Below are 14906 nucleotides of genomic sequence, written 5' to 3' on the forward strand. Positions count from 1 at the left end.
AAAATAGATCTTTCCAGCGACATGTTCATCCAACCTAACTTCCTCCTGTTGCATCACTTCCTCCTGGTGCAGGTCAACCTATCGTCTCACCTGGAGGGGACGGACATGCTTGCGGAGAAAGCTGATAGGCGGGAATTCATCGACCTGCTGAAGCGGATGCTTCGATTGGACGCTGACAAGAGGATCACGCCCACTAAGACGCTGGGTCATCCCTTCGTCACCATGAGTCACCTGCTGGACTTCCCTCACAGCTCCCAGTACGTACACCTGTCTGTGGTGTGAAAGAATGTTTGGGTTGTGTGGGGGGGGGGTCACGATTAGAATTTTCCCTCTGTGGGTGAAATGTAATTGTTTGATCGATTGATTAAATTATTTGACGGAACAATAGATTGATTGTTTGTTTCTCACCCCTTTGCAGTGTGAAGTCTTGCTTTCAGAACATGGAACTCTGTAAACATAGGAGCTCGTCGTTCGACAACAACAAAACTCTCTTCTCCACCAACACTCTTCCTAGTGCTGCCGCCGGCAACCTCACTGTCACCTTCAGCAGCCAGCTGAGCCAGCACAACCAGGTACACACACACACACACACACACACACACACACACACACACACACACACACACACACACACACACACACACACACACACACACACACACACACACACACACAGTGCAAGTCACCAGGAGCAAGCTTAATCAATGATTGCCGATTTAGGATCAGCTTTGCCTTTTGAGATCATAATGAATAGGATTATATTATATCGACAAGTGGGATCTGATCCTAGATCAGCATGTGTACTCTAAGGCTCTTTAGAATAATGGGTCCAGATCTATGAACAAAATGGCCGGGACAACACAGTTTGTTCCAACTTCCGTCCGACTGACCAGTAGCGGAACCTCTAAATGAACGTCAACCAACAGGTCCCGTCAGCAGGGGGCGCTGTTCCTCTCATGAACTACCAGCCAGCCCTGTACCAGCAGGCCACCATCAACATCCCTGGGCTGGCCCAACAGAGTGTCCCCCTGCAGGCACGCCCCACCGGCCTGGCCTGCCAGACTGAGCCCTTCCAGCAGACTCTCATCGTCTGCCCACCAAACACCATACAGGGTAAGAGCCAATCACTATGATGTTATGGTATTGAGACGACGTGTAGAGTTCATAAGAGGACTAAAGGGAAGTCCAAGTCCTCCGACTTGGGGGGGGGGGTGGGACGATTATTTAAGATGTAGGGTCTCAAATGTTTTCCCGAACATGTTCCAAAAATATGATCTACCGTCCACCATAGAGGGTAAGAGGAATACTTATGGGCCTCCCGAGTGGCGCAGTTGTCTAGAGGCGTTACTACAGACCCGGGTTCATTCCCAGGCTGTGCCACAACCGGCCGTTGCCGGGAGTCCCATAGGACGGAGCGCAATTGGCCCAGCTTCGTCCGGGTTAGGGGAGGTTTTGGCCGTTCTAGCGACTCCTTGTGGAGGGCCGGATGCCTGCGGGCTGACCCCCAGTCGCCAGTTGAACTGTGTTTTCCTCCGACACGTCGGTGCGGCTGGCCTTCCGGGTTAAGCTGGCGGGTGTTAAGGAGCGCGATTAGACGGGTCAGAGGACGCATGACTCCACCGTCGCCTCTCCCGAGCCCGTTGGGGAGTTGCAGCAATGAGACAAGATCGTAATTGGAATTAACGGGGGTAAAATAAAATATGAATACTTCCTATTATAACAGCATATAAATGAACTACCCTGGTGCCAGATCTGTTTGTGCTGTTTTATGGCTTTAATCTGCGTTCTTTATGTTTTATATGACACGTTGTTCAGGATCATGTTTTCAACTGGATCATTTAAATTTGTGTTTCTTTTTGGACAAGTCAAATCTTTGAAATTGTTGTATGTTGCGTTTATTTTTGTTCACAGACAGTTCAGAGAGGCCCAACTCAGAGAGGCCCAACTCAGAGAGGCCCAACTCAGAGAGGCCCAACTCAGAGAGGCCCAACTCAGAGAGGCCCAACTCAGAGAGGCCCAGCTCAGAGAGGCCCAGCTCAGAGAGGCCCAACTCAGAGAGGCCCAACTCAGAGAGGCCCAGCTCAGAGAAGCCCAGCTCAGAGAGATCCAGCTCAGACAGATCCAACTCAGAGAGGCCCAACTCAGAGAGGCCCAACTCAGAGAGATCCAGCTCAGAGAGGCCCAGCTCAGACAGATCCAGCTCAGACAGATCCAGCTCAGAGAGGCCCAGCTCAGAGAGGCCCAGCTCAGACAGATCCAGCTCAGACAGATCCAGCTCAGACAGATCCAGCTCAGACAGATCCAGCTCAGACAGATCCAACTCAGAGAGATCCAACTCAGAGAGATCCAGCTCAGAGAGATCCAGCTCAGAGAGATCCAGCTCAGACAGATCCAGCCCAGAGAGGCCCAGCTCAGACAGATCCAGCTCAGACAGATCCAGCTCAGACAGATCCAGCTCAGACAGATCCAGCTCAGACAGATCCAGCTCAGAGAGATCCAGCTCAGAGAGATCCAGCTCAGAGAGGCCCAGCTCAGAGAGGCCCAGCTCAGAGAGATCCAGCTCAGACAGATCCAGCTCAGACAGATCCAGCTCAGACAGATCCAGCTCAGAGAGATCCAGCTCAGACAGATCCAGCTCAGAGAGGCCCAACTCAGAGAGATCCAACTCAGAGAGATCCAGCTCAGACAGATCCAGCTCAGAGAGATCCAGCTCAGAGAGATCCAGCTCAGAGAGATCCAGCTCAGAGACATTCAGCTCATGAGTTCCATCAGCAGAAGATTTTAATTTAGAATGGAAAATGAATGTGTTTATGCACCAAATGTTAGTGCATCAAATTGTATCGAACCGAGTCGCATCGATTCATTCTGTAATCAAACCGAATCCCACCGAATCGTTTCAAACTAAAACGTATCGTTCCTGTATTGTATCGGAGCCCTTCTAGATACGTATAGTTTTAGAAAGTCGGTTAGGACATCTACTTTGTGCATGGCACAAGTCATTTTTCCAACAATTGTTTACAGACAGATTATTTCACTTATAATTCCCTGTATCACAATTCCAGTAGGTCAGAAGTTTACATACACTAAGTTGACTGTGCCTTTAAACAGCTTGGACAATTCCAGAAAATTATGTCATGGCTTTAGAAGCTTCTGATAGGCTAATTGACGTCAATTGGAGGTGTACCTGTGGATGTATTTCAAGGCCTACCTTTAAACTCAGTGCCTCTTTGCTTGACATCATGGGAAAATAAAAAGAAATCAGCCAAGACCTCAGAAAAAAATTGTAGACCTCCACAAGTCTGGTTCATCCTTGGGAGCAATTTCCAAACGCCTGAAGGTACCACATTCATCTGTACAAACAATCGTACGCAGGTATAAACACCATGGGACCACACAGCCGTCATACCGCTCAGGAAGGAGGCGCATTCTGTCTCCTAGAGATGAACGTTCTTTGGTGCGAAGTGCATGTCAATCGCAGAACAACAGCAAAGGACCTTGTGAAGATGCTGGAGGAAACAGGTACAAAAGTATCTATATCCACAGTAAAACGAGTCTTATATCGACATAACCTGAAAGGCCACTCAGCAAGGAAGAAGCCACTGCTCCAAAACTGCCATAAAAAAGCCAGACTACGGTTTGCAACTGCACATGGGGACAAAGATCGTACTTTTTGGAGAAATGTCCTCTGGTATGATGAAGCAAAAATAGAACTGTTTGACCATAATGACCATTGTTTAATTTGGAGGAAAAAGGGGGAGGCTTGCAAGCCGAAGAACACCATCCCAACCGTGAAGCACGGGGGTGGCAGCATCATGTTGAGGGGGTGCTTTGCTGCAGGAGGGACTGGTGCACTTCACAAAATAGATGGCATCATGAGGTAGGAAAATTATGTGGATATATTGAAGCAACATCTCAAGACATCAGTCAGGAAGTTAAAGCTTGGTTGCAAATGGGTCTTCCAAATGGACAATGACCCCAAGCATACTTCCAAAGTTGTGGCAATATGGCTTAAGGACAACAAAGTCAAGGTATTGGAGTGGCCATCACAAAGCCCTGACCTCAATCCTATAGAAAATGTGTGGGCAGAACTGAAAAAGCATGTGCGAGCAAGGAGGCCTACAAACCTGACTCAGATACACCAGCTCTGTCGGGAGGAATGGGCCAAAATTCACCCAACTTATTGTGGGAAGCTTGTGGAAGGCTACCCGAAACGTTTGACCCAAGTTAAACAATTTAAAGGCAATGCTACTGTAACAGTCCTGACCTATTTATGTTAGTTTTTATGTGTTTATGGTCAGGGCATGTGTTTTGGGTGGGCAGTCTATGTTACCTGTTTCTATGTTGGTTTCGGTTTGCCTGGTATGGCTCTTGATTAGAGGCAGGTGGTTTGCATTTTCCTCTAATCAAGAGTCATATTTAGGTAGGGCATTATCACTGTGTGTTTGTGGGTGATGTCTTCGTGTCGTTATCGATGTATATTCACAAACGGGACTGTTTGGCTGTTCGTTTTGTTTCGATGTCGTCTGTTGCCTGTTCGTGAGTTTACGTTTCAGTTATGTAAGTTTATGTTCAGGTTTTCGTTCTACGTCGTTTTGTTATTTTGTAGTTTGAAAGTGTTTTGTTTAGTTTTCGTGTTGCCATCTGCATCGTTTGTAATTTATAATAAAGATGGCATATTTCCCAGACTCCGCATTTTGGTCAGAAGATCCTTCTCTCCTCACCTCATCTGAGGATGAGGAGAGCGACAGCTCTTACAGAATCACCCACCAAAATACAAAGACCAAGCGGTATGGGAATGCTCGACGGAGCAATAAGGATTTCTGGACTTGGGAGGAGATATTGGACGGTAGAGGACCTTGGGCTCAACCAGGGGAATATCGCCGTCCTAAGGAGGAGAAGAGGGCAGCCACAGCCCAGGAGCGCTGGTATGAGGAGGCAGCGCGACGACGCGGTTGGGAGCCCGTGAGTAAGACCCAAAAATTTCTTGGGGGGGGGCACACGAGGAGTGTGGTAAAGCCGGGTAGATTACCCGAGCCAACTCCCCGTGCTTACCGTGGAGGTAGAAGGCGTCGTACTGGTAAGACACCGTGTTATGCGGTAAAGCGCACGGTGTCCCCAGTACGCGTGCTTAGCCCAGTGCGGGCTATTCCACCTTGCCGCACTGGGAGGGCTAGGTTGGGCATCGAGCCGGGTGCCATGAAGCCGGCCCAACGTAGCTGGTCTCCAGTACGTCTCCTCGGGCCGGTGTACATGGCACCAGCCTTACAGGTGGTGTCCCCGGTTCGCCTGCATAGCCCAGTGCGGGCTATTCCACCTCGCCGCACTGGCAGGGCTACGGGGTTCATTCAACCTGGTAGGGTTGGGGAGGCTCGGTGCTCAAGAGCACGTGTCCTCCTTCACGGTCCGGTATATCCGGTGCCACCTCCATGTACCAGTCCTCCGGTGGCAGCCCCCCGTACCAGGCTGTCTCTCCGGGTTCTCTCTCCTGCTGTTTCCTCCTCTCCAGCGCAGCCGGTGCCTAGACCACGCACCAGGCTGTCTCTCCTTCTCCTCCCTACAGAGCTATCTGTCTCCCCAGCGCCATCTGAGCCATCCGTCTCCCTAGCGCCATCTGAGCCATCCGTCTCTCCAGCGCCATCTGAGCCATCCGTCTCCCCAGCGCCATCTGAGCCATCCGTCTCTCCAGCGCCATCTGAGCCATCCGTCTCCCCAGCGCCGTCTGAGCCATCCGTCTGCCATGAGCCTGCAAAGCCGCCCGTCTGCCATGAGCCTGCAAAGCCGCCCGTCTGCCATGAGCCTACAGAGCCATCCGCCAGACAGGAGCCGCTAGAGCCGTCAGCCAGACAGGAGCCGCTAGAGCCGTCAGCCAGACAGGATCTGCCAGAGCCGCCAACCAGACAGGATCTGCCAGAGCCGCCAACCAGACAGGATCTGCCAGAGCCGCCAACCAGACAGGATCTGCCAGAGCCGCCAACCAGACAGGATCTGCCAGAGCCGCCAACCAGACAGGATCTGCCAGAGCCGCCAGCGAGCCATGAGCAGCCAGAGCCGTCAGAGAGCCATGAGCAGCCAGAGCCGTCAGTGAGCCATGAGCAGCCAGAGCCGTCAGTGAGCCATGAGCAGCCAGAGCCGTCAGAGCGCCATGAGCGTCGAGAGCCGTCAGAGCGCCATGAGCGTCGAGAGCCGTCAGCCTGCCATGAGCGTCGAGAGCCGTCAGCCTGCCATGAGCGTCGAGAGCCGTCAGCCTGCCATGAGCGTAGAGAGCCGTCAGTCTGCCATGAGCGTCGAGAGTCGTCAGCCTGCATGGACCTGCCAGAGTCCTTCAGCAGGGATCTGCCCCTTGTCCCGGTGTTGCCCCTTGTCCCGGTGTTGCCCCTTGTCCCGGTGCTGCCCCTTGTCCCGGTGCTGCCCCTTGTCCCGGTGCTGCCCCTTGTCCCGGTGCTGCCCCTTGTCCCGGTGCTGCCCCTTGTCCCGGTGCTGCCTCTTGTCCCGGTGCTGCCCCTTGTCCCGGTGCTGCCCCTTGTCCCGGTGCTGCCCCTTGTCCCGGTGCTGCCCCTTATCCCGGTGATGGTCCTTATCCTGGTGCTGCCCCTTGTTGTTGTGCTGCCCCTTGTCCCGGTGCTACCCCTTGTCCCGGTGCTGCCCCTTGTTCCGGTGCTAGCTGTTTATTTAGGGGAAGGTAATGTTTGGGTGGTCAGTGGAAGGGGTAGAAAGAAGAGGGGAGTGACTATGGTGGTACGGGGACAGCGTCCTGAACCGGAACCACCACCGTGGTCAACTGCCCACCCGGACCCCCCCCTGGACTTTGTGCTGGTGCGCCCGGCGTTCGCACCTTGGGGGGGGGGTACTGTAACAGTCCTGACCTATTTATGTTAGTTTTTATGTGTTTATGGTCAGGGCATGTGTTTTGGGTGGGCAGTCTATGTTACCTGTTTCTATGTTGGTTTCGGTTTGCCTGGTATGGCTCTTGATTAGAGGCAGGTGGTTTGCATTTTCCTCTAATCAAGAGTCATATTTAGGTAGGGCATTATCACTGTGTGTTTGTGGGTGATTGTCTCCTGTGTCTGTGTGATGTTACGCCACATGGGACTGTAGCGTTTGTTTGTAGTCGTGTACCTGTTCGTGCGTTCTTCAAGTTATATGTAAGTTCGTGTCCAGGTCTGTTTTCATCGTTTATTTGTTTTGTAGTTTATTCAAGTATAGTTCGTTTTCTGTCTACGTCGTCTTTGTCTATTTTGTTTATTTAATAAATCATTATGTGTTCAAACTTCGCTGCGCCTTGGTTCCCTCAATACTCCTCCTTTTCGGTTGAAGAGGAGGAGGACTACCGTTACAGCTACCAAATACTAATTGAGTGTATGTAAACTTCTGACCCACTGGGAATGTAATGAAAGAAATAAAAGCTGAAATAATTATCTACTATAATTCTGACATTTCACATTCTTAAAATAAAGTGGTGATCCTAACTGACCTAAGACAGGGAATTTTTACTGGGATTAAATGTCAGGAATTGTGAAAAACGGAGTTTAAATGTATTTGGCTAATGTGTATGTAAACTTCCGACTTCAACTGTACGTCTGAATGACTTGGGACTTAGTAACACTGTTGTGATGTCATGGTGTAGTGGTGCTCACTGATTGGCTGTTCCTCTGTCTGCAGGTCTCCAGTCATCCAATAAGAGCTCTAGTTTCCCAGTGAGGATGAACAGTTCAGCCCCCATAGTGAACCAGAACCAATCAACACAGCCACTGCAGCTGCAGCCTGCCATGCTCACACAGGTACGTCTGTCTGTCTGTCCGTCCGTCCGTCTGTGAGAACTCCAGGTCCTGTAGCTCAGAAGAATCTAGAACATTATATTCCTGTTGAAAGGTTGTTGGAGTTGGGCTCATATCTCCTCTTCTCCCCGTCCATGGACCATCGTCATTACCTTGACAGCTTCCACAGGTCGAAAAGAATGAGTGTTCACCAACCCGAGAAATAAGAGTCTCTGCCAACTTATTTAACCCTCCACCCTTTCCTGACCCCCCCCCCCCCCCTCCACCTCCCAGGGCTCCTGCACACCCCTGATGGTGGCCACCCTCCACCCCCACCCCCCCACGGTAGCGGGCATAGTCCCCCAGTACTCTGTTCCCCTGGGGCTGGGCTGTGATGCCGGCCACCCCACTCTGCTGGAGCACACTGCCACCGTGCTGGTAAAATACACACACACACACCTCCACGTTCTCCCTCCTCCTCCTCGCTCACCCAGTTCAACCCTCTTCTTACTCACTCCCTTTCAATAATGTTCTGTCTCTACTCTGATTATCTCTGTCTCTACTCTGATTATCTCTGTCTCTTACCTCGTTCTCTGTCTCTACTCTGATTATCTCTGTCTCTACTCTGATTATCCCTGTCTCTTACCTCTTTCTCTGTCTCTACTCTGATTATCTCTGTCTCTACTCTGATTATCTCTGTCTCTTACCTCTTTCTCTGTCTCTACTCTGATTATCCCTGTCTCTTACCTCGTTCTCCGTCTCTACTCTGATTATCTCTGTCTCTACTCTGATTATCTCTGTCTCTTACCTCTTTCTATGTCTCTACTCTGATTATCCCTGTCTCTTACCTCTTTCTCTGCCTCTACTCTGATTCTCTGTCTCTACTCTGATTATCTCTGTCTCTTACCTCTTTCTCTGTCTCTACTCTGATTATCCCTGTCTCTTACCTCGTTCTCTGTCTCTACTCTGATTATCTCCGTCTCTACTCTGATTATCCCTGTCTCTTACCTCATTCTCTGTCTCTACTCTGATTATCCCTGTCTCTTACCTCGTTCTCTGTCTCTACTCTGATTATCTCCGTCTCTACTCTGATTATCCCTGTCTCTTACCTCATTCTCTGTCTCTACTCTGATTATCCCTGTCTCTTACCTCGTTCTCTGTCTCTACTCTGATTATCTCTGTCTCTTACCTCGTTCTCTGTCTCTACTCTGATTATCTCTGTCTCTACTCTGATTATCCCTGTGTCTTACCTCGTTCTCTGCCTCTACTCTGATTATCTCTGTCTCTTACCTCGTTCTCCGTTTCTACTCTGATTATCCCTGTCTCTTCCCTCTTTCTCTGTCTCTACTCTGATTATCTCTGTCTCTTACCTCGTTCTCTGTCTCTACTCTGATTATCCCTGTGTCTTACCTCTTTCATTGGCTCTACTCTGATTATCTCGGTCTCTTACCTCTTTCTCTGTCTCTACTCTGATTATCCCTGTCTCTTACCTCTTTCTCTGTCTCTACTCTGATTGTCTCTGTCTCTACTCTGATTATCTCTGTCTCTTACCTCTTTCTCTGTCTCTACTCTGATTATCCCTGTCTCTTACCTCGTTCTCCGTCTCTACTCTGATTATCCCTGTCTCTTACCTCGTTCTCTGTCTCTACTCTGATTATCTCTGTCTCTTACCTCGTTCTCTGTCTCTACTCTGATTATCTCTGTCTCTTACCTCTTTCTCTGTTTCTACTCTGATTATCCCTGTCTCTTACCTCGTTCTCTGTCTCTACTCTGATTATCTCTGTCTCTACTCTGATTATCCCTGTCTCTTCCCTCTTTCTCTGTCTACTCTGATTATCTCTGTCTCTTACCCTGTTCTCTGTCTCTACTCTGATTATCTCTGTCTCTTACCTCTTTCTCTGTCTCTACTCTGATTATCCCTGTCTCTTACCTCTTTCTCTGTCTCTACTCTGATTATCTCTGTCTCTTACCTCGTTCTCTGTCTCTACTCTGATTATCTCTGTCTCTTACCTCGTTCTCTGTCTCTACTCTGATTATCCCTGTCTCTTACCTTTTACTCTCTCTGTCCGCGTTTACCTTTTCTCAGTCTGTCATTTCCTCTCTCTTGCAGTGCGGTGGCGCCTACACACACCCTCTTCCCCTCCTTTCTGTAGTTCTACTGTGCTGAGGACATGGAGGCATGATGCCTGTCTTCACTTCACTTGAAGCGTCCTGTGGTTGCTTGTTCCCCCTCTCCCTCCCTCGCCCCTCCTTCCTCTCATCTCTTTTCCCTAAAGGAGACACCAGCTAAGACACATCTTTCCTTAACAGCTCGACCCATTCTTTTCCTTTCCTTTCAGCTCAACGGTATGGGCACCGCGATGAGAAGGTTGTAGTTAGTGTATCCCTCCGTCCTTCCTTTCTTGTTGGATGTAGTTGTCCAGTTTATCAGCTCCCAGACTCCCATGACATCGGTGATGTGGAGAGCTAGTCAGTAGCCATATAGCTCCGTCTCTCTCTCTCCGTCTCTCTCTCTCTCCGTCTCTCTCTCTCCGTCTCTCTCTCTCTCTCTCCGTGTCTCTCTCTCTGTGTCTCTCTCTCCGTCTCTCTTTCTCCGTGTCTCTCTCTCCGTCTCTCTGTCTCTCTCTGTCCGTCTCTCTCTGTCTCTGTCTGTCTCTGTCTCTCCGTCTCTCTCTCTTTGTCTCTCTCTCTGTCTCTGTCTGTCTCTCTCTGTCTCTCCGTCTCTCTCTCTTTGTCTCCCTCTCTGTCCATCTCTCTCTCTGTCTGTCTCTCTCTGTCTCTTTCTCTCTCTCTCTCTCTCTCTGTCTCTTTCTCTCTCTCTCTGTCTCTTTCTCTCTCTCTTTGCCTAATCAGTAACTAACTCACCTCTAAGTTTGAGGTTTTATTAGTCGTATGTACAGGATAGGCAAGCTATGCATTGTCCAACCAAATGCTTACATACAGATTCCTTCTGGACGATGCAACAACAATAATAATAAATAAAAAAGATAAGAATACCAGCATAAAGTAAATGTCTCAGAAGAAAATAATAAACATTTGAGCATCAGTATAATACAGGAAGGCACAGTTTATCGTCCAATATTTACACGTGTTTTGGGATTGGTGTTTAAATTGTGCAGTATTTAGATGCCAAGGCAGCAGATACTCTTCCTGGGGTTTATTATTGATCTCCATTAGTTCCTGCCAAGGCAGCGGCTACTCTTCCTGGGGTTTATTATGGATCCCCATTAGTTCCTGCCAAGGCAGCGGCTACTCTTCCTGGGGTTTATTACGGATCCCCATTAGTTCCTGCCAAGGCAGCAGCTACTCTTCCTGGGGTTTATTATGGATCCCCATTAGTTCCTGCCAAGGCAGCAGCTAGTCTTCCTGGGGTTTATTACGGATCCCCATTAGTTCCTGCCATGGCAGCAGCTACTCTTCCTGGGGTCCATCAATTAAGGCAGTTATATATAATTTTAAATATTACTACATGACATTACATTTCATAACACTTTTCACAACACATTAAGTGTGTTCCCTCAGACCACTACTCTACAAGTGGTGTGTGTGTAGAATGCGTGTCTTATGGGTGTGTGTGTGTGTGTGTGTCTCTTCACAGTCCCCGCTGTTCCATAAGGTCTATTTTTATCTGTTTTTTTTTTAAAGTCAAATTTTACATTGATTCAACTGCTTGCATCAGTTACTTGATGTGGAATAGAGTTCCATGTACTCATGGCTCTATGTAGTACTGTGCTCCTCCCATAGTCTGTTCTGGACTTGGGGACTGTGAAGAGACCTCTGGTGGCATGTCTTGTGGGGTATGTATTGGTGTCTGAGCTGTGTGTTAGTAGTTTAAACAGACCTCTGGTGGCATGTCTTGTGGGGTATGTATTGGTCTCTGAGCTGTGTGCCAGTAGTTTAAACAGACCTCTGGTGGCATGTCTTGTGGGGTATGGATGGGTGTCTGAGCTGTGTGCTAGTAGTTTAGACAGACCTCTGGTGGCATGTCTTGTGGGGTATGTATTGGTCTCTGAGCTGTGTGCCAGTAGTTTAAACAGACCTCTGGTGGCATGTCTTGTGGGGTGTGGATGGGTGTCTGAGATGTGTGCTAGTCGTTTAAACAGACAGCTCGGTTCAACATGTCAATACTCCTTACAAATACAAGTAGTGATGAAGTCAATTTCTCCTCTACTTTGAGCCATGAGAGATTGAGATGCATATTATTACTGTTATTTCTCCTGCCTTGTTGATAGTGTTGTTAAGAAGGCTGAGCAGCGCTTTAGTATCCTGCTTCTTCACCTGCTGGATCGTCTGAGACCAGCCACCTGGACAACTGATGAAACTGTGGGTTTGCACAACTGAAAAATGGCTACACAAACTGTCAGAAACGTCTCAGGGAAGCTCATCTGCGTGCTCGTCCTCCTCACCAGGGTCGGCATCGTAAACTGACTTCAGTGGGAAAACGCTCCCCATCGATGCCCACCCGCATGCTGGAGAAAAGTGCTCTTCACGGATGAATCCCGGTTTCAACTGTACCGGGCAGATGGCGGAAACCGTGTATAGCATCGTATGGGGGAGCGGTTTGTTGATGTCAACGTTGTGAACAGAGTGCCCCATGGTGGTGGTGGGGTTATGGTATGGGCAGGCGTAAGCTACGGACAACGTACACAATTGCATTTTATCGATGGCAATTTGAATGCACAGATACCAGATACACAGATACCGTGACGAGATCCTGAGGCCCGTTGTCGTGCCATTCATCCGCCGCCATCACCTCATGTTTCAGCATGATAAATGCACGGCCCCATGTCACAAGGATCTGGACACAATTCCTGGAAGCCGAAAATGTACCAATTCTTCCATGACCTACGTACTCACCAGACATGTCACCCATTGAGCATGCTTGGGATGCTCTGGATCAACGTGTACTACAGCGTGTTCCAGTTCCCACCAATATCCAGCAACTTCACACAGCCATTGAAGAGAAGTGGGACAACGTTCCACAGGCCACAATCAACAGCCTGATCGACTCTATTGACTGATTCCATTATAATGAAATGTAACTCAGTAAAAATCATTGAAATTGTTGCATGTTGCGTTTTATATTTTTGTTCGGTGTATTTTACCCAAGAAAGCATATAGCTAGCTATATCTATTGGATTTTCTGTTGTGCGTTTTTTATTTATTTAACCTTTATTTAACTAAGCAAGTGAGTTAAGAACAAATTCTTATTTACAATGACGGCCTACATATATTATATACGTCTTAGATAACGGCATAATCGTTTGGTCTTGGATTTCCTTTAAATGTTGTTAATGTAGAGATCATAAAATCAGGCTAGAATTTTCGATCAAAGCTCTAATCAAATCCAGATATAGGCCAATTTATATGCGTTATAACGCTTTTCCAAGGACACTTCCGGTTTTGGCGGGAAATACTGGGTTACCTGGGAGAAAAGTGATTTATTCTCAGGATGAAACATTTGTAAAATATTCATCCCTATTCCTGACATTGATTACTAGCTCCAGGTTGACTCATCGGCTCTTCTGGACAATGACTTTCTGACCAGGCACTGCTTTCATGTGATATTACAGATATACACTGGAATGAATGCTAACTGTTTTTTGTGTGTTTGTGTGTTTGTGTGTGTGTGTGTGTGTGTGTGTGTGTGTGTGTGTGTGTGTGTGTGTGTGTGTGTGTGTGTGTGTGTGTGTGTGTGTGTGTGTGTGTGTGTGTGTGTGTGTGTGTGTGTGTGTGTGTGTGTGTGTGTAGCAGGCTTGGCCCGCCGGCACCCAGCAGATCCTCATCCCGTCGTCATGGCAGCAGGTTCCTGGCGTGGCCATCCACGGCTCCTCCCACCAGACGGTTGTCGCGGAGTCTCCCGTAGAGACGCTCCTTTCGGACACAGCCCAGCACACAAACAGCTGGAGGTATGGTTATCACCATGGTTACATAGCTGTCTGTCAGAATAGACCTCTTTATATAAGGGAACAGAAATAATCCATCAATAGGATTATTACCCAGATCATGTCAGGGTGTAACTATCCCAGAAAAAGAGAAACAAAAATATTTAAAAACTTTGAGCGTTTACTTCTCTGCCTGGAGTGCCAGATGGGTGGGGTTTGCGGTTTTGGGACTTTTCTATTGGTTGATTTAAGCCAGGCAAGCTCACAGGCACAGAAACGGTATTTGAAACCCAGGTCTGAAGAAAAGCAGGGGTACTCAGATGTGTGTGGTGTGTGTAGGGGGTCTCAGTACAGGGGAGTACTGCAGCAGAGTCAATCGACCTTTGACCCTAGCCGGGGTCAGGCCACCCAGAGGTCACAGCAGGAGAGGAGCGGAGTGGGGAAGAGGGCCAAGGGTCGCCGCGGCAACAACAGAACCACCAGGTACAACTGACTGGAAGAGAAAGGCTTATGGATAGATTGTGGCACAACAACTAATAACAGTTATCAACTAGTTACAGTTATCAATTAGTTACAGTTATCAACTATATAGTAACAGTTATCAACTATATAGTAACAGTTATTAACTAGTTACAGTTATCAACTATATAGTAACAGTTATCAACTATATAGTAACAGTTATCAACTAGTTACAGTTATCAACTATATAGTAACAGTTATCAACTATATAGTAACAGTTATCAACTATATAGTAACAGTTATTAACTAGTTACAGTTATCAACTATATAGTAACAGTTATTAACTAGTTACAGTTATCAACTATATAGTAACAGTTATCAACTAGTTACAGTTATCAACTATATAGTAACAGTTATCAACTATATAGTAACAGTTATCAACTATATAGTAACAGTTATTAACTAGTTACAGTTATCAACTATATAGTAACAGTTATCAACTAGTTACAGTTATCAACTATATAGTAACAGTTATCAACTATATAGTAACAGTTATCAACTATATAGTAACAGTTATCAACTAGTTACAGTTATCAACTATATAGTAACAGTTATCAACTATATAGTAACAGTTATCAACTATATAGTAACAGTTATTAACTAGTTACAGTTATCAACTATATAGTAACAGTTATCAACTAGTTACAGTTATCAACTATATAGTAACAGTTATCAACTATATAGTAACAGTTATCAACTAGTAACAGTTATCAACTATATAGTAACAGTTATCAACTATATAGTAACA

The 14906-nt window shown here is 47.6% G+C and overlaps 1 protein-coding gene across 4 annotated transcripts in view; it reads left to right on the top strand.

Moving 5' to 3' along the window:
• Positions 1-14906, top strand: part of LOC129815782 (homeodomain-interacting protein kinase 1-like) — a 61169-nt gene that overhangs the window by 27796 nt on the left and 18467 nt on the right. Inside the window, exons 8-14 of one of the 4 annotated variants that reach the window (XM_055869898.1) lie at positions 73-257; positions 419-572; positions 927-1113; positions 7660-7778; positions 8049-8192; positions 13506-13663; positions 13979-14122. In XM_055869898.1, the coding sequence (XP_055725873.1) occupies positions 73-257; positions 419-572; positions 927-1113; positions 7660-7778; positions 8049-8192; positions 13506-13663; positions 13979-14122 (1091 nt within the window). The remainder of the gene's footprint in view (positions 1-72; positions 258-418; positions 573-926; positions 1114-7659; positions 7779-8048; positions 8193-13505; positions 13664-13978; positions 14123-14906) is intronic. The other 3 variants (XM_055869899.1, XM_055869900.1, XM_055869901.1) reach the window with 3 other exon arrangements.

Source organism: Salvelinus fontinalis, chromosome 18 (genome assembly GCF_029448725.1).
Source record: "Salvelinus fontinalis isolate EN_2023a chromosome 18, ASM2944872v1, whole genome shotgun sequence".
NCBI classification, from domain to species: domain Eukaryota; kingdom Metazoa; phylum Chordata; class Actinopteri; order Salmoniformes; family Salmonidae; genus Salvelinus; species Salvelinus fontinalis.